Source organism: Lepisma saccharinum, chromosome 4, assembly GCF_977018435.1.
Source record: "Lepisma saccharinum chromosome 4, izLepSacc3.1, whole genome shotgun sequence".
Classification (NCBI taxonomy): Eukaryota; Metazoa; Arthropoda; class Insecta; order Zygentoma; family Lepismatidae; genus Lepisma; species Lepisma saccharinum.
Genome location: NC_139232.1, coordinates 28,118,575 through 28,138,237, shown reverse-complemented (window position 1 = coordinate 28,138,237; position 19,663 = coordinate 28,118,575). Strand labels below are relative to the sequence as shown.

At 35.7% G+C, this 19,663-nt stretch overlaps 1 protein-coding gene across 1 annotated transcript in view; it reads left to right on the top strand.

Annotated features, from left to right (window-relative positions):
• dlt (codanin-1 like protein dlt) overlaps positions 1-19,663 on the top strand; it is a 123,349-nt gene that overhangs the window by 43,902 nt on the left and 59,784 nt on the right. The window contains exons 4-7 of the mRNA XM_083120371.1: positions 1,276-1,436; positions 2,986-3,675; positions 13,397-13,612; positions 17,732-17,960. Coding sequence (XP_082976497.1) covers positions 1,276-1,436; positions 2,986-3,675; positions 13,397-13,612; positions 17,732-17,960 — 1,296 coding nt within the window. The remainder of the gene's footprint in view (positions 1-1,275; positions 1,437-2,985; positions 3,676-13,396; positions 13,613-17,731; positions 17,961-19,663) is intronic.

Genomic DNA, 19,663 nt, shown 5'->3' with positions numbered 1-19,663 from the left:
TTCTCTCTCAGATGCATTTTAAGGGTCCAACCAAATTATAAAATCTAGGAGGTAAATCTGGACTGTAAGGGGCATGGGACAAAACCTCCCAGTGCATTTCAGTCAAGTTGGTGCTGTCTTGCTGTCTTATTGGCTGTGTGGGGCTGGGCATTGTCAAGGAGAAGAATGCAATATTCTTATGAATAGGATCCAGTAGGGATCTTTCATCAACATGCAGTAATGCTGGACATACTTGTGATCCCCTTTTTCCAAAATATCAACATGAATAACATCTTGCGTCACCCAGAAGACAGTTCCCAAGGACTTCCGTGCTGCACTTTGGGCACAGGGGGAATTCTTACGTTACAATTATGTAAATGTTATGGACCATGTAGTGTTAATTGGACATTATCCATTGTGTAGTTCCTTTAACTATGCTTATTTCGAGTGAGCACTTTTCTCTCGCCTTTAGGTGAACAAATTTATTTCCTTTTGCCGGTGGTGGGGATCAAACCTATGACAGACCTGTAAGTTTACTAGAAATGTGTTAAGCTCACCAAATCCGGTGTTCCATGGAGTAGTTTATTAGCACTTCAGATTTGTGGTAAAATTGCAGGTTTGTTGGGGTTCCCACCACTGGTCAATGACTTTGGAAGATAGCATATCCTGATTATATTAACCCTGCATTGGTCACACACAGTCTCTAGTTCGGTGTGTGTGTGGTTTTTACGTTATTATTTATCAATGATTGTTTCGTCAACACCCTCCCTCTATTTAGCTGAGTTCCTAACCATATTTTTGGACACCACGATTTTATTAAGCAAGATCTTTGAGCCGCTAGGGAGTGTTCGGTGAAACCCTTGCTGACGGAGTCCATGCGTGACTACAGGCATACCTGGATTTTACTCAGTATTCAGACTTCCATTCCATGCCTGACTAACAAAGAGTGTCTTTTTATAATGTCATGGAATTTCAATTTTTATAATTTTATAGAATGTCATATTATTTATTGAAAGAAAAGATCTAATCGTAACAATTGAGGATTTGGCATTTTAATCCATTAATTTAACATATTTTAAAAACCCGGTCTCTGTCACGATGCGGGACCATCGACATAACTTTTCTCACGTGCCCACGAAGGGTTAAAACATTCACATATATCGGCAATACTTCTGATCTATTAACATTGCTTTTAATAATAATGTTAAAGAAAGTAAGAAAAGAAAAACAAGTTGGATTTTTGCTTTGTCTTCAATTGACATGCGGCAACATATACTTTTTATATTTTCTTTGCAGATAATAAAGTAGATGAGGACACCAGACAAGAATTTTTAACATGCATTTTAACACTTAGACTACTGGCTAAATTTCTTGGTTTTATAATTTTCCTGCCGTACCAGTCTTCCGCAAAAGAGTCTGACAATATCATTGCATTGCAGTGTGCAGTGCGCAGCAAGGTGAGTACAAGCTACTCATAGAACAGTGTTTCTTCAGTATGTTGTGAATCAAATACAGAGTAATCCCAATTTTAAGGTTGTTTGTGATAACTTTTCAATAGCAAATGGCAACACCGTTGTCATGGCAACCAAGTGCCATGTTGCCAGATCTGCATGTAGATATAAACAAGATAGGTACCTACAGGTTGGTTGATTAGGGTATTTTATTGGTGGAAAATGGTGTCAACTTGGTTAGTGTGATTTAAAAAAGTAAGTATGTATGCAGTGGTGATATTGATTATTATGAGATCAATTAGATGTTCTTATTTTCAAAGGAAGTAGTAGATCAGCAATTAAAGTATGTATAGTTCAGAATATTATTGTAAATCATTTGTATTGAATTACGTTTTTATTTTAATATTTCTAAAGTAGGAAAGAAAATTGAAAGAAAGATATGGTCAATTCTTGCACAACACTGACCAAGGAAAGACAGTAAATGAAATTTTAAAAAAATGCAATTACATATGAAGTAACTCCTACTCTGAGTATCAGATAAAGGTAGATACTTATGAAGAGAACATATCTGGTGATATGCAAGGGCATGCAGTACCAGTACATTTGTGTAGGTGAGAATAAAACTAATAACATTTAATTTTAACAAAATAATGTGTGTGTGACTGCATACATGCATGCACATGCACAATCATTTATTGAACATACCACAATATTTTGAGTATTTGTTGTGATGAATACAAAAACAATAACAAACCAACTTGAAGAGTAGCGGAACATTCCTTCCCAGAAAACAAGCACTGCTTACAGGTAATCCATTATTTTGTACAACAGTATTTGACCAGATTTCTCCCTTTTATTATAGATCCTAACCAGATTTTCTTCATAAATTTTCAGAAGAAAGTTCAATCTGCAATATATCAAAATTTGTTTTACTCTTTCTAGCGATTGTCCAGTCCTTTGCATTTTTTTAAGTGAGCACTTATGATTTTCAGAGTTATAAAATATCATACAGAAATACTGCTATTTTGAAAGAAAAAGCAGAAGAATCCTTGATCCACAATAGAAGTGAGTAACACCTGTTGTGCAGGGAATTTCTATGCTTGGGTGGGTGGTTATTGTTCAATTTTTACCTGTGTAGACATTTCAGGTTTAGGAGGTATCCTCGCTAGGCATTTTTCAAGAGGCGGACAAAGGTAGTCAAAGGTACCAACCAGATAATTCCTGAAAAAAAAAAAACTTTTTAAAAAGTTTGAACTTTGGTGAATCTTATGTTGGTATGTTCTTTGTCAATATCAACAAACATTTCATGCCAGTCTATGCCTAATGTATTCATGTGTGTGTTCTAAATATGATGAAAGTGCAGTTCAGGAACACTTAAAGATGCTTACTTGGAAGATATTCCATATTGAAGCGGGTTTACCATTTTCAAGAAGAAAGACATATTAACATATTTACATTCATTGTTGTTTGTTGATCTATGAAATAAATATTGTAATTTGAATATATGATAACTGTTTCTTATTAAAGCATTTACTTTTTTTTTTACTGCATCCAGGTATCCCCATCCTTGGATATATGCAAGTACATCAGAGAATCGGTGGAGAAGAGGAAGTTAATTCTTACACTTCCATGGATTGTGGAATATTTGTCAATGATTGATTCTGTATCTGTGCATCTTCCATATTATGAGTCTGTGTTCATCTTGTTGATATATATTTACCAAAATATCCTTGTGTTTAGAAAACATGATGAAAATGTGACTTGTCTCAAGGTCTATTTGCCTCCATTCTCAGTATTTTTCTTGAGAATTTCTTTAGGTTGGCTCTTTGAACTTGCAAATTTCCCAGATGAGTTGTTTTACATGTTATATTCCAAACTATCTCCAACTTCTGTGAAACGCACTGATGGTTCTGAAGCCATGTTGACCAGAAGAGATAGCCCTTTTTCTCCTGAGGTTCAAGCTTTCGATGGAAATATATGTGATACGCTGTGCCATAAATCACCATCGAAACCAGATCGGCAAGATTCTACAGAGGAGGAGCCTAGGATAGAGAATTGTGCCTCTGTGACCGATGCACTTGATGTGATTGACAACGAAGTTCTGTATTTGTGTTATCCGTTCCTCACCCAGTTGAAAGTGCTGCTGCTAGAGTCTGGAAGTAATTCATTCAGCAGCATCCCAGTTCGTCACATCACTCCCATTTCGGCTTGTGACCAGCAGCCATCTTCCGTTCGGCACCTGCAGGTAAACCATTAATTGTGCATGAATGACTCCACGTGGCAACCATTTGCATGTTAATTATGAAAGCCATGTTTGTGTATTTCTACTGGAAAGCAAACTATAACAGTCATCAAGTCATGTGAGTCACTTAATATATGTAGTATTTATTGATTAGCTTATACAAATAAAGAACGCTTCATATGTAATGGATACTGGCTTATTTGACAGTACGCATATCTAGTACCGGCTGTTTCTGAAAAAATTGAGTTGTTACAAAAATTTATTGCCAGTAAAGTATTGAATGTACTTAATGAAACCAGTCCAGAATGAACAAGGACCGCAAACAGTTTTTCTTGACACAAATGTTCAATGTGTGCACCACAGTTAACAGGGCACACATCGACATGGTAGTCACATGAACATGGGCCTGTCAATAGTGTCTATCGCTGTGAGGATATGCTTCCTTAGGTCTGTGATATCATGTGGCATGGGGCGAATACCTTGTCTTTGTTGAAACCTCACAAAAAGAAGTCACATAGTGTAAGGTCCGGTTATCTTGGGGACCATAACTCTGTGAGTGCTTTGAGTGTTGCCTAGCGGCAGAGATGTGAACTCTCAGCTTAACAAAACACACACACACAAATTGTTTGCATTCCTCGATCGTTCTGAACAGGTTTCATCAACGTAAGTTCAATAGTTTACTTGTGATAAATTTTTGTAACCCCTCAATTATTTCTGGGACACCTAGTATAATATTCAATGCTGAAAATAATGTTGTACGTAATTAACAATTTATAAACAGTATTATTGTCCCGCACTGTGAGCATGTGGTCTAATGTGTCAAGATTTGGGCTTGGGCTATGTGACACATGCTAGTTCAAGTCTTCTAGGGGGAGTATAACTACTACTCTTTTGAGATTTCGGCCAATGTATGGGGTTGGTGTCCACTCACCTTTGTGAGAAAATTGAGGAGTTATGGATGAGAAGCGTAACCTGGTTGTGGAAAACCTAGCACAACAACCAGAGGTTCGTCATGCTAAACTACACAAAGCACATGAACAAGCCATTCCACATCAAATCAACACAAAAGACAAAGATTTTGTCACCTACCATCTCACATTTCGATGAAACTTGGTGTACACCCTTTACTTATGGTTGAATAAAAACCCCTGAAATCTTTGAACTGTGTCTGAAACTGTTTTGATTTTACAGCTCTTTAAAATTTCTCTACTCTCAACAACATATATAATATTATCTAACATTCTTTTAACAAGACTAACCTCATATGCTAATGAAATTATAGGTGATTATCAATTTGGATTTAAACGTAACAGATCAACAACGGATCAAATTTTTCACATTAGACAGACACTTGAAAAAAAAAGTGGGAATATAATCAAAATGTGCATCAGCTATTCATTGATTTCAAAAAAGCATATGATTCGGTCAAAAGAGATAAATTATATAATATATTAGTAGAGTTTGGAATAACTAAGAAGCTTGTTAGTATGATAAAAGTATGCACCAGTGAAACAGAAAGTAAAATTTGTGTGGGTATTAATGTGTCTGACAAATTTACAATTCATGATGGTTTAAAACAAGGAGGTGCATTATCTCCTTTGCTCTTTAATTTTGCCTTAGAATATGCTGTCAGGAAGGTAAAAGAAACTAACGAAGGACTAAAATTAAATGGTATGACTCAGTTGTTAGCATATGCAGATGATGTAGACTTACTGTGGGATGATATAAATACAATCAAGAATAATGCTAAAATATTTTTCAAAACTGCTAAAGAGATAGGTTTGGAAGTTAACAAAGGGAAAACTAAATATATGCTTACAGGCCGATACCAAGTGTTAGGTAATAATCAAAATCTAATTATTGATAAGAACTCGTTTGAACCAGTTTCCAAATTCAAATACTTAGGAGTAATATTAACAAATGAAAATTATATTAAAGAGGAAATAAAAAGTAGGCTTAATTTAGGAAATGCATGTTACTTCTCTCTTCATAAACTTTTGTCTTCTCGTTTAATATCTAAGAAACTAAAAGTTAAAATATACAAAACAGTAAATTTTGCCTGTAGTATTATATGGGTGTGAAACTTGGTCCCTTACATTGAAAGAGAAACATAAATTGAGGGTATTTGAAAATAAGATGCTTAGGAAAATCTTTGGACCTAAAAGGGATGAGGAGACATGTGAGTGGAGAAGGTTACATAATTTAGAACTACATTATTTGAATTCATATCCAGATATTATTAGAATAATTAAATGAAGAAGACTTAGGTGGGCAGGCCATGTAACACGAATGGGAGAGGAAATAGGAGTTTACAGGATTCTACTTGGGAAACCTGATGGTAAGAGACCTGTAGGAAGGCCAAGACGAAGATGAAGGGACAACGTTGAGATAGACCTAAAGGAAATTGGTAGGGTTGGAAAAGAGTATGTAGATCTTGCTCAATATAGGGACAGATGGAAGGCCTGTGTTGCGGCCATGAACCTTCGGGTTTAAGAAGGCTAGAGAGTTAGTTAGTTAAAATTTCATTAAAGCTGTGTTGTCTGTTACTCTTGAGACCCTCAGCACAAGATACTTTTGCTTACTTTTTACTTTTTCTCTCCATAACCAATGATCAGATCTGATCAAAATGTTATTCAAATCTCAATGAAATAATGAGGATTTCAGAAAAAATACATCATCACTCTAAATATTTTGTGAAAACCTAAAAAAATTTAGTAATATACTTGTAGCGTAACCTAATTTTTGTATTGTGAAAACTAGGTTACTGAAACTTGAATTTTCAGCATGTGGTTGATATTGAAAATTATCGCAAAGCCATGCTCTTCTACAAGAAGAGAATTTTATGTTTCTTTTACTTCTTGTAACAAAAATTTTATGTTTTTTGGACATTGTGGAAAAAATAGCTGCTGGGTAGCCATTTTGTACAATACTTCTGCAGAAAAAATATTTTCAAAATTTTCATTTTGTTGTATGCAAGGGTAGTCCAAAATATGCATTATTTTTCTAAAACTTGACTTTGTTTATAAATGGCAGCCATTTTTGTTTCAAGACTTGCAATATCTTTGGCCTTTGCAGATAGTTGTGATAATTATGATAACTCAGCCTCGAAAAATGATGGAAATGTGGTGTGAAAACATTGTTTTCAGAACCTTTGAAGCTAAATTTTGTTTTTTATCTTTTCTCACCATCTCTAATGCAAATAACTGAAATTTAATGCCAAAATGGATATTCAATTTTGGAGAGAAATAGAGTTGGAACTGTTTGGAAAAGAATGGCTTGGGGGGGGGGGGGTGACAGTTTTTTTCTGTGGCTTTTTTGGTTGGGCTTTTTTTTTCGTCTTTTTTCACAAAGGTGTGTCAAATCAATGAGAATACAGGAGTAGGTAGTATTTTTCCTGTTCTATTGTTTTCGTTTATCTCCCTACTGTAATAGACACTCATTTCTAAATAAATACAATTTATAATATGAAATTCATAGCTAAACATAAACAGTATTTCAAGAGAGCTGTTTTTTTTGAATGGGTATGTACAAAAAGTAGTGTATGTACAAACAAGACTGAGGCGACATGGTACGCATCATTGAAGTAGCTTTAAGACTGAAGACACAGATGTCAAGTGACACAGTCTCCTTCAGTATAAAGCAAAACATTCACAGTGCATTCAAGAATAACAGACCGAAGCGGCACAATGCACACCATTGAGAAAACAGTATAGTCCAAGCAACATGCAAGTGGCATGTTTAGCTCGTCTCACTTCAGTGACACATGTCACTTGTTGCTTCGGTCTGAAAGTTCCCTGAGAAAATGGTACAGGCCAAGTGACAAGTGACACTTGCAGCTTATGTTGCTTTGGTTTGAAAGGTTGCATTTACTTCTAATGGTTGGTTTCCAAGAGCCACGTGTCACTTCAGTCTCAAAGCCCCGTTGAACAGTATATATACACACATTCACGTAATACGTATACTTCTGCATTATGTGTTGTGAACAGTAAAGGTTTTTAATTGTCCCATAACATCGAATACTTTGATATTAACATTTGTTTCATATTTAATGACATCAACATTTAAATTGAGACACAAACATGTATAAGCTTGTTTAAGTCCATTTCTTGGTCAGATGTGCTCATCAGAACTAAATTTTTAGTTTTAACCCTAGCTTACCCATGCAGTACAATAAACTTATATACCTTGGTGTGGCTCACAGGCCCACACTTTTTTCTTATCATTAAAATTCAAGAAACCGTTTTATTCTTGAATCACTGCTTCCCTTTCTGATTATATATGTGCAGTTATTTATTAATTATCATAATTACACAAATTGCTATCATTAACCAAAAATAATAACCAATCATTGCATGAGTGTGTCACATATATTTTATCATTCACATAAAAGTCTCAAAAATCATAATCATTTTATATTAATACTTTTTTTGTTTGTAAAGGTGCAGTTGTTATTAAATATAATAATTACCATCATTACCAACCAATTGTACACTGCCACGGACATGAATGTCTTGAGTGAGACACATTCAAAGATGGCACCTGATATACCCACCAAGTGCATTTCCCACCTAATTACATTACATTACATTACTCCGTAGCCGAGCGAGTTAAGGCGTTCACTCGTGTTGAGATCGTTCGCTGCAGGACGGCATAGGTTCGAATCCGGCTGTGGTCGGAATTTATTCAGCCTACGTAAAGGGCCGGTGGCAACCCACCATCGTGAGGAAATTGGGGAGCTTCGAATGAGTAAGCATAATCCGGTCCCGGAAACCTACTATAACGGCTGGGGATACGTCGGGCTGACCCCCCGACTATTCCAATCCTGGTTGCAGATCTCCACGCTTAGAGGTGAGGAAGGAAAGCGTGGGAGGGAGACCAGCAGTCGGTAGGTAAGCCAAGGCCCTTCAAAGCTGTTGCGCAAAGGAATATTATTATTATTATGTTTTTATGAACAAAAGTAATACAGAAATATTGGGAACACCCTAGGGAATAATGTAATTTATTTTCAAATATTTGAAAAATCTAAAAAAAATAGAGATGCTGGGCCTGCAAGGCCCCCCTGTCTCCTCTGTAAGATAGGGTTAAAATTGTATCTGACCCACTATGAAACATGTGTCCACTGGGATTGGCCAATATCTGTCTCTTAGCTGCTACATCATATATTTTTTTTCCAGTTAGCTGTAATTGGTAACAAGCCAAAATTTTCGGTTTTTTTCCAAAATAGCTGGGTTTTTATCGAAAAAAAACCCCGACTATTCAAAAAAGCCAGCTTTTTGCAACACTAGAGAGAAATCAATGTATAGGAATTTTTTAAAGTAAGGAAGTTATGTAATGTCAGAGCTATATTTTTTTTTAGAGGAGACATACATCCAAATTTTAGAAAATATTTGAGCTTTGTTGCTAATTTACGCTTTGAGTTATAGCTATTTGAAAATAATAGTTTTCATTTTTATCAAAATTTGGGTCCCAATATCAATATGTCTGGTTTGAGTCCAAATGAAAATTTGATATTTACAACATATTCTATTGAAGGTGCCTGTAAAAAAATATTTTGAGATTGATATTTCATAAAGAACAAAGTTACAACAGGGGAAGTTGGGCAAGATCAGGTAAATTTTTGTTATTAGTTACAAATAAATATTTACTTTTAATGAACTATCATTCAATTAAAATTATTGCATTTATTAATTACCATACGAATGGCATAGTAAACCCGTTAGTAGTTATTATGAATGAAGAGGTGTGTAAGGCAGAGATTTGCCAGAGTAGGTTAACAGGTTAGTCCCGGCAGAAACATTAGTGTGGAAATTCAGTGCACTTAGAACAATTAAGATCAATCAAGGGGCTGCTGGAGTAGTCTCAGCTTTCCCTTAGTTGTATTCCACTTGTATGACTTAACCTGTTCAGAGAAACTTGCCTTACATACCTTTTCATTCACAACGGCTACTAATGTGCTTACTATGCCATTTGTATGAGGAACAATGTTTGCACACCAGCTGTCTATCATTTTTCGTAGCTCAGTTATCATAATTATCACAACTATCTGCAAAGGCCAAAAATGTTGCAAGTCTTCAAACATAAATGGCTGCCATTTATAAACAAAGCCAAGTTTTAGAAAAATAATGCGTGTTTTGAACTACCCTTGCATATAACAACAAAATGAAAATTTTGAAAATATTTTTTCTGCAGAAATATTGTACAAAATGGCTACCCAGCAGCTATTTTTTCCACAATGTCCAAAGAACATAAAATTTTTGTTACAAGGAGTAAAAGAAACATAAAATTCATTCTTTGTAGAAGAGCATGACTTTGCGATAATTTTCAACATCAAAAACTTTTGGTTCCATCATGCCCACGTGCTGAAAATTCAGGTTTTCGTAACCTAGTTTTTTGAAGACAAAAAATAGGCTAGGGTACGAGTATATTAGTATTTTTTTTTAGGTTTTCACAAAATATTTTGAGTGCTGATGTATTTTTTTTTCTCAAGTCCTCATTATTTCATTGAGATTTGATTGAAGAGATCTGATCATTGGTTAAGGAGAGAAAAAGTAAAAAGTAAGCATAAGTATCTTGTGCCAAGGGTCTCAAGAGTAACAGACAACATAGCTTTAATGAAATTTCAAAGAGCTGTAAAAGCAAAACCATTTGAGAAACAGTTCAAAGATTTCAGGGGGTTTCTTTCAACCATAAGGGAAGTGCATACATAAAATTTCATCAACATCAGAGAGTTAGGGCGACATGACCTCCTTGAAATGGCGTGGAATGACCCGAATGGAAAGAAGGAATTTTGAAGAAATGCCAAAACATTGTTCTGATTAGTGATAAACTTTTAAGTTGAAGATTGATTTTTTCATTTCACATACGGAATACTGAATACTTTAAACCTATAAACATGTTGGCAGAATTTAAATAAATTTGCACCTTATGTGAAGCTGTGTCTCATGCCCTTAAGCACAACGGTATCATTGCTAGCTTTTCATTTCCAGTACTTATTACAAGAACAAGCATAGTAAATATTAATAAGCAAAATTTGTTTGCCACACTAGACAGAGAGTCTCTTTGTAATGGTTGTAGAAGTCTAAAATATAGCATTTTAAATAATTTGAATAAATGTAGAAAATAACAGTTGGGCTGAAAAGTTCGTAGGCTAACATAGTAAAAAATATTTTTTTGACAAAATTCGATTTTATTATTCAATATAGTTGCCTTCGAGGGCGATACAACGATTATAGCAGTCATACAATTTTTCGATGCCATTTTTATAGTACGATTTCTCTTTAGCCTCAAAATAGGCCTCAGTTTCGGCGATTACCTCTTCATCAGTGCTAAATTTCTTTCCAGCGAGCATTCTTTTAAGGTCTGCAAACAGGAAAAAGTCACTGGGGGCTAGATCTGGGGAATATGGTGGATGGGGAAGCAATTCGTAGTCTAATTCATATAATTTTGCCATCGTTTTCATTGATTTGTGACACGGTGCATTGTAGTGATGAAACAGCACTTCTTTCTTCTTCAAATGGGGCCGTTTTTTCGTGATTTCATCCTTTAAACGCTCCAACAACGCTATGTAATAATCGCTGTTGATGGTCTGGCCCTTTTTGAGGTAATCGATGAATATAATACCATGCGCATCCCAGAATACTGATGCCATAACCTTGCCAGCCGACTGTTGCGTCTTCCACGCTTTGGATTCAGTTCATCACGTGCAGTCCACTCGGCTGACTGTCGATTGGACTCTGGAGTGTAGTTATGGAGCCATGTTTCATCCATTGTAATATATCGATGGAAAAATTCGTGTTTATTACGGTTGAATATCGCTAAACATTGCTCCGAATCATCAAAACGTTGTTGCTTTTGATCGATTGTGAGCACGCGCGGCACCCATTTTGCACACAGCTTTCGCATGTTCAAATATTCATGCACAATATGTCCAACACGTTCCTTTGATATTTTTAAAGTCTCAGCTATCTCAATCAACTTCACTTTACGATCATTTAAAATTATTTTGTGGACTTTTTTTATGTTTTCGTCGGTAACAGCCTCTTTGGGGCGTCCACTGCGTGCATCGTCTTCGATGCTTATTTTGCCTCGTTTAAATTTAGCAAACCACTTCTCAACGGTTGATTTTCCTGGTGCAGAGTCCGAATAATGTTTATCAAGCCAAGCCTTGGCTTCAACAGTATTTTTTTTTTGCCAAAAAGCAATGCTTTATTAACACACGAAATTCTTTTTTATCCATTTTTTCACAATAACAAAAGCTGCTTCACTCACAATGCTATATCTCACGAACTAATTATCCGGCAGCTATGAAATTTATACACATATCTTTTGAAGGTTAGTACTAAGTAAAAATCACATGGATTTAATTCTAGTAACGCCATCTATGAGTCAGCCTACGAACTTTTCAGCCCAACTGTTATAGATGACAATATATTCAGTAGTTGTGCATGTTATTGTGACACAATTAAGTATATCTTGTAACTTGGCCTTCTATTGTACCTATCTTTTTTTATATAGATATATTTTATCAGGGATTGGACAGCACACTATTGGCATCGGCTGATGTAGGCATATTGGTGTATTAGTTCATCGGTAAAATTACTGATGATTTTGCCGATGTTATATCGGGTGATTCCCTCGCTAGAGGCCCCAAACTTTTGTTGATAAAACTGCCATTTACTTAACGTTTGTCTTGAAATTTTGTATGCACATACCTTGAACAATGAAAAACATGATGTAACCCCTCGCAATAGGGTTGGACTCTTCCAGTGACCTTCATTTGTTCGTTTTTTCACGACAATGCATCTCTGTAGTGTTGGCTCGAATGTATAGGGATTACAATGTACGCAATCAAAGAGCGTGTGTTCCTCGTTTGTAAATACTGGCAAACTGGTTCATTTAAAGCATGTCAAAGGGCATTTCAGATTGAATTTCGTGTGACGTGTACCTTCAAAGTGTTGTATCCAAAAATTGGTAAGAAAGTTACAGACAACGGGAAGTCTTGTTACACAGCATTCAGGAAGCTTGAAAATGTCTCTAGAGACAAAACAGGATGTAAAGGAACGATTACTGGCATCACCATCAAAATCATTGCAAAGAATTTGCCAAGAAACTAATCTCCCATATTCCACGTGTCAAAAATCTGCAAAAAAAAATAAAATAAAAACTATCGCACAATCACAGCCCTGAAAGAAGCTATATGTCAAGAGATTGAAGCCATTACAGACACCACTTAAGAAAAGTATTCCAGAATTTGGAGAGACGTGTACAAGAGTGCTTGCATGTGGAAGGAGACCATTTTCAGCATCGGATATGAGCAGATCCTGTTTTACATTGTTCAAGGTATGTGCATAGAAATTTTCAATACAAACTTTCAGTAAATGACAGTTTTATAGACAAGAGTTTGGTGCCTCTAGTGAGGGAATCACACTGTATATCTATCAATATCTTTCGATTTTGAGCATTATTATGCCATTTTGTTATATTTATTTTCCTGTAGTTTACTGTTATTACAAGCATAAGAAAACAGTTTTTTGTTGTGACGTATCAGGAGAACTCACGCTCCCTTCAATGCGTACATACAAGAAAATAATTTGTTATATTTCTTTATGGATATAAACCTATAATCTCCATGAGAAGTAAATGTCTAATTATGCAACATCTTTTGCATTGTAGTCACCTTGACAATTTGAATAAAGCATTACCTGTATTTGCTATTTTTTTTTAGGTACAACTGGAAGACAATTTTTTTCACAATCAACCAGCTTCTGTAAAAAAGACTGTGGAATTTGTGGCAGAAAGAGTTGCTTCGAAGTGTGTTAAATACTTCTGCAACACTGTTCTTCCTGGAGTGAGAGAATCAGCATTAGAAAGAGTTAGACAAATTGTGAGGAAAGAATTACATGATGCACCTGTTTCGGGGGAAGCATCAGATAATATAAAGGTATGATCCAGTAGTAGAGTAAAATTGCTAGAGATTGAAATGTTTACATATGAATGAAGCATCTGGAGTTTTATAACTGATGTAACAACACTTGGAGGTCTGTGGAATGTCAGTTGTATTTTTCAGTGGGCAACTCTTTGTCAGTATGTTAATGCCCATTGTTTGTATTTGATTCTTTCTGCATTTTATGTAAAGTTGATGTTTCTTTAATTGTAGAATTGCTTAGTATTATTATTCTATTCTTTCTTTTCTATTATATTCTATTATTCTTAGTATTATTAGTATGCTCTTAATTCAATTGTCTTGTGTAGTACTCATTTGTGAATGATCAACAGTATGATGTTACACTTACTCATAATTTAAAGTCCTTGTAGTATATCAGAAGGAAGGGAACATCTTCAGTCTGAGCCTTGGTAGAGAGACAATCCAAAATTTCCATTTGGTTATTCAAGGGTGTAGCTTTCTTTAGATCAAATAGTGTTGGAATTGTAAGCAATTTATCCTGTTGCTGAAGTACAGAAACTTTTTACATGTAGCGGTATGCAAATTTTGATTGAGCACAATAACAAAATTGTAGGAGGGTCATCCAGAAAAAAATAAATGTTTTGGTATAAAACAAATGACAAATGATGCATGCAAAAAATTTATGGTACAGAAACCACATACCTTACTCTGCATTGCCACATATTCGCCATACCCATTGAAACACTTATAGTCAGTGGCGAAGCGTCCTATGAGGCCAGGAGGCCGGGCCTACCCACGCCATTACTCTTTTAAAGGTGTATTTACTTATTTCGTCTAAAAACATATGTAATGCAATGCAAAAGTTTGGAATTTTCATTTATGATAATTACAAAAAGATTCTAACCCTGTCCAGTATAAGAACTTTCCACGGAGTGAGGCACATTTGCTGGGGCCTCTTCTCTTCACATTCTGTTTTACGGTCGTATTTGCAGGAAGCCTAATCTTACGAGTACTGTACGCATGCTTATAACGTGCTTGTGAGGCTCACCTCGCAGTGTTACCCACTAGGACGAACAGAATATCAGCAACACTGCATTTCCGCCAGGGTTGGAAATTTGTGGTGTACCAGCATTTTATATAAACATTAGCCTGTGTTGGTGCAGAGATATTTCTATTTCATTGTACATTCTCCATATTTTGTACGAAACTTAGGTTTTCCTTCCTTTCATCGACAAGTATAATTGAAAGTAAGTCTTCATACCAAATTATGTAAATCAAAATGCTAGTTACAAAGTAGTTTTACTTTTACTGGAAATAGAATAATTTATTTTAATCTCGCTTGTTACCTCTCTGAAAACTTGCCTCCTGCTCAGGATGCTACAAGGGAGCGTGGCTCGGAGCGCGAAGTGTATGGCGGGAGAGCTTTGTTTGTGATTCATGTCATCTGCAGTGATCAGATTTATGCAAGAAAGTTCTGGACTAAAATGGAAGAACAATCGAGTTCTTAATTGAGTGAAGATGTAATCATCAGTAAGGTAGGACACACTTTTGGTCTTTCATGTTTCCTTCTTATAACAATAATTTCTAAAATGTTTTCAACTCTAATTTCCTTTGTAAGTAGCAGTGGCAAGTGACAGCAATTTTTTTTAAAAAATGAAAGTTTTTCAAACATTATTTAATGCGTTAACGCTGTTGCCGAATAGATATTACAAGCTGACAATTTTTTATGCAGCTGACACAATGGATTTTCAGAAAAGAGCTAAATTGCACCTAAAAATTGGGATTCTATTCTCTCAAGCAACTACATTTATTATAACCTGTTTATATGTTACATAGTAACCTTTCTTGTTGCCATCATAGAAGGGTCCCAAACAAGGATCCTATGTTCTATTATCACGTAAAGATGGGTAGAACAAACTAGGATGCGAAGTATTCACACTGAATGAGATAGGTCACCTTTACCAAGGTTTTGTCTTGAAAGCCCCATAGTGGTAATCCTAATACGTTACAAAGCCAGGTGACCTAATTTTGGTCATGCCAATGTTTCCTGATCCTCTTTAATTCATTCTCCACACATTCTCATCGTCACGATTAACATAGAGCAGAACAAATGAGACGAAAATATACAAAATTTAAATTATGTTTACTTGCACATTCAGGTTTCAGAAATTCATTTATCTAGAAAGCCAAGACTGGAATTGACTACAACCATTCCTTTAGTTAGACAACAGATAACAATGGTATTTGCCTCGCTGCGAGGAAGTCTTGCTAAAAAAAAAACTTAGTTGGCAACAGTAGAACGTACCAAACTGACAGTCGCTGAAAGTGCGTAATTCTGTCGTCTGCTCACGGATGAATGCTACGAACTATTCATGCTAACGGGGCCTCCATGTTCTTTATTTGTATACTGACCAGAAAATTATGGGGTTCTTCTAGCCCTTTTCACCTCATTGCAAAATAAATAAATAAATTTAGAAAAAAGTGATGAAGAATTGACAACTGGGCTCGAGCACTATTTGTTGGATTTTCACGATGTCTCATGATTGGTAGTTCTTTCTGGAGGTGCGTGCATAAATTAGGGGTTGAAAAGATACAAACAAAAAAAACAAAAACAAAATGAACAAAAATCTAGATCGATGACATCTGGTTGGCGGGAGGAGAACATCTAAGATAATTATTGTAGTGATGGCCGGTAACAACACTTTTGAAAACGTCGAGCCACTGGCAAGTAAAGAGGTGGCCTGGAGAGACATTGATCCACTCTCTATGACATAGCTCCTCCCTTTCTTTTTACAGATTTAAGCAAGTAATGGATATTATTGCACTTTTGTGCCTACCCTGCTAGCAACTCTACGCTTCGCCACTGCTTATAGTGTGATACCAGTTGTCATTACAGTACACTTCCTTTATTTGCTTATGAATTTCACTGCATAAACTTTTCTTGCATTCAGAAATCTTATCAAATTTTGCAGGATTCTCAATTTTGTCGCACATGTTCAGGGCTCACAGCTCAATACCATATATGTACATGCACAGTCTCGCTGCTTGGCTCAAACTGAAGTGGCCAAGATGAACTTTAAGACGCTGTCATTACATGGTTGAGTACATTTGCGGCAACCAAGTACAATAACGGTATATACAAACTGATATCACACTATGATAAGTGCTTGAATAGGTATGTCAAATATTTTGAAAAGTAGTGTAAGGTATGTAGTTTCTGTACTATAATGTTTTGGACACATCATTTTTCATTCACACCAAAACATTCCTTTATTTCTGGATGACCCTCACATAGGTAAGTCACCAGCTGTTTGTAGAATTACCGTATTTACTCATGTATAATGCGCGCTTTTTTCCAAAATTTTTGCCCCCATAAACTGTGGTGCGTATTATGCACGGAATACTTCAGACAGTCAACATGAAACTGTACAGGGTCATTCCATGATTTTGGGACACTTGCATTGATTTTTCATGTTTACGGAACCCTATCATGTATATATCGTTGTAAAGCTTGAATCCTGCAGTTTCTGAATGTGGAAACAGTATTCAATACAAGATAACGACACTAATGTGAAATGTGGTTGAAATAAGTTCATCAAAACCTGAAGAAACGTTCCGATTTTTATGGTACTTTGAATGAAAGAAAACATGAGGAAAAAGATAATACAAATTAAAATGTATTACTGGCCAAATAATATGACATACATGGAGTGTGTAAATTCCTTAATGGAAGAAATCTTGTGCTGCTAACTGCTATTTGGAAGGTCCTGAATGTGCCTCGTATAAATGTTACATTAGTCACGGAAAGAAAAAGTATATATTTTGAAAAAGAAGGAATGAGCAATTGAATAGGTATGACATCATTCACTTTTGATCGCCATAGCAACAGATTTACAACCTACAACTAAGAAAGCAATTTCTTGAAACTGGATTGTACTGCGCATTATATACGAGATATAGTTTTTTTTGTCACTTTTACCCTGCCAAAACCAGAGTGCGCATTATACACACACACGTGCACTATACACGCATGAATACGGTATTAGTTTGCAGATATTATTGCCATATTTGCTAACAGATCAAGGTAAACAATGTTTCTTCATTGTAGCAATTCAATGCTGTGATATTTACAAAACTGTTTCTGTTCTATGTTAGGGTCTACTTTCCAAGAAGTCCCAGGCCACTGCTGAGGAGATATGTTGTGAACTGAAAAGGGACTCCACAGATATGGTATCAAGATACTGTGAAGAAAAATGTACTGAAGCATTATCAGCCTTATTGTCAGATGAAATGTTGGGAGAAGTTGTGAAAATGTGTGCCTGTATAGCTAGCAGATTAAGCAAAGGCAGAGTAAATAGTTGGATCAGTATTCATGTATCTGTAGGTAGGTAATTCTCCTTCATACTGGTGGTTAAGTGAAATTAAGTGTTAATAGGATAAGGTGAAAATTTGTATGTAAGTAAATGTTGTTATTCTCATAGTAATACTTGGGTGTGACATTTCAATGTGTTCAACACATATCTTTCGTTTAATACCAGTTCTATATATAACCATGTAATAATCAAACTTGTGATGAAAGTATATGTTCATATTACCGAAATGCCAAGTATCAAACAATTCAGCTTAAGGAAGGTTCATAATTTATTCTTTACATGCATGCATCCATTCACTCTTTCCTCTCTCTCAAACTTAATGCACTTAGAGCTTTGAAAATAGTTTATTTAGTTGGTTAATTGATTATCATCAGAGAAATTAAAGGGCTGTGACAAAAAATCATAAGGAATTTTCGAATATGAAGCATTTTGGGTGGCTCTTTTCAGTTTGTCAATGCAAAAGTGCAGATACATAATAATTATGTAGCTTCAGGATATAAATATATTAATAACTTACGTTTTGCGAGTATCTATGTTGCTCCTGCGACGTTTCGGGATGCAACTGCTCCCTTCCTTAGGCTGTTCACGTTTAGGTTATATATAATTCATAACCACATCGACCTCTCCATAGGTACAGGATATGGGATTGGTAAAAGGTGTGTGGTTAAAAAACAATAAAAATCTAAAACCCATTACAGGTGCACGTGATAGTACCATGCTGTTTCCCCGATTAGAAACTGCTCCTTGGAATGTTAAAACTTTAAAACTGTGAATAGCCACGGCCCGCGTGTGCTGCAATTGCAATAGTAGGCAGTGGCTATTCACAGTTTTAAAGTTTTAACATTCCAAGGAGCAGTTTCTAATCGGGGAAACAGCATGGTACTATCACGTGCACCTGTAATGGGTTTTAGATTTTTATTGTTTTTTAACCACACACCTTTTACCAATCCCATATCCTGTACCTATGGAGAGGTCGATGTGGTTATGAATTATATATAACCTAAACGTGAACAGCCTAAGGAAGGGAGCAGTTGCATCCCGAAACGTCGCAGGAGCAACATAGATACTCGCAAAACGTAAGTTATTAATATATTTATATTAAATTTGTGAGTAATTCACACAACTTTCATCATGGCTTCAGGATGTAGAGTGCTGCAGCAAGAGCTTTTCACTTGAGCACATAATAGTTCATACAGGTGATGCTAGATAAAATATGGAATTGAGAACTCCTTGCTCGCCATGACATCACGAGTGAATGACACTAGCCCTGGCAAAAAGAGTTTTATACACTCAAAACCCAGTACAACACGTATAATTGTAATTTGTCTGTGGTATGAGGGCTGCTGGAAAGGTTTCTGCAGACTATCACCAACAGTGGCGCTAGTGTTCCGCTATTATAAAAATCGGAAGAATAGGCCTTTTTTATGTTTAAATTATCTTTGATACCTTGTTTAAGCCTATTTGTTTATTTTTCACAGCAATTTGAAGAAGTAGTTTCGTTTGAGAAATGGAAATTTCTCGTGAACACTTTCGGGCAATGATTTTTTATGATTTCAAATTTAGTTTAACACCGAAACAGGCTTTTGGGGATGAAGCACCATCTAATATGACTGTGTACAATTACTTTTCCGAATTCCAGTGTGGTCACGCATTTCTCAGTGATGAATTTTGTGAAGGTAGTCCATCCACTTCTGTTGTCGACAATGCTGATGCT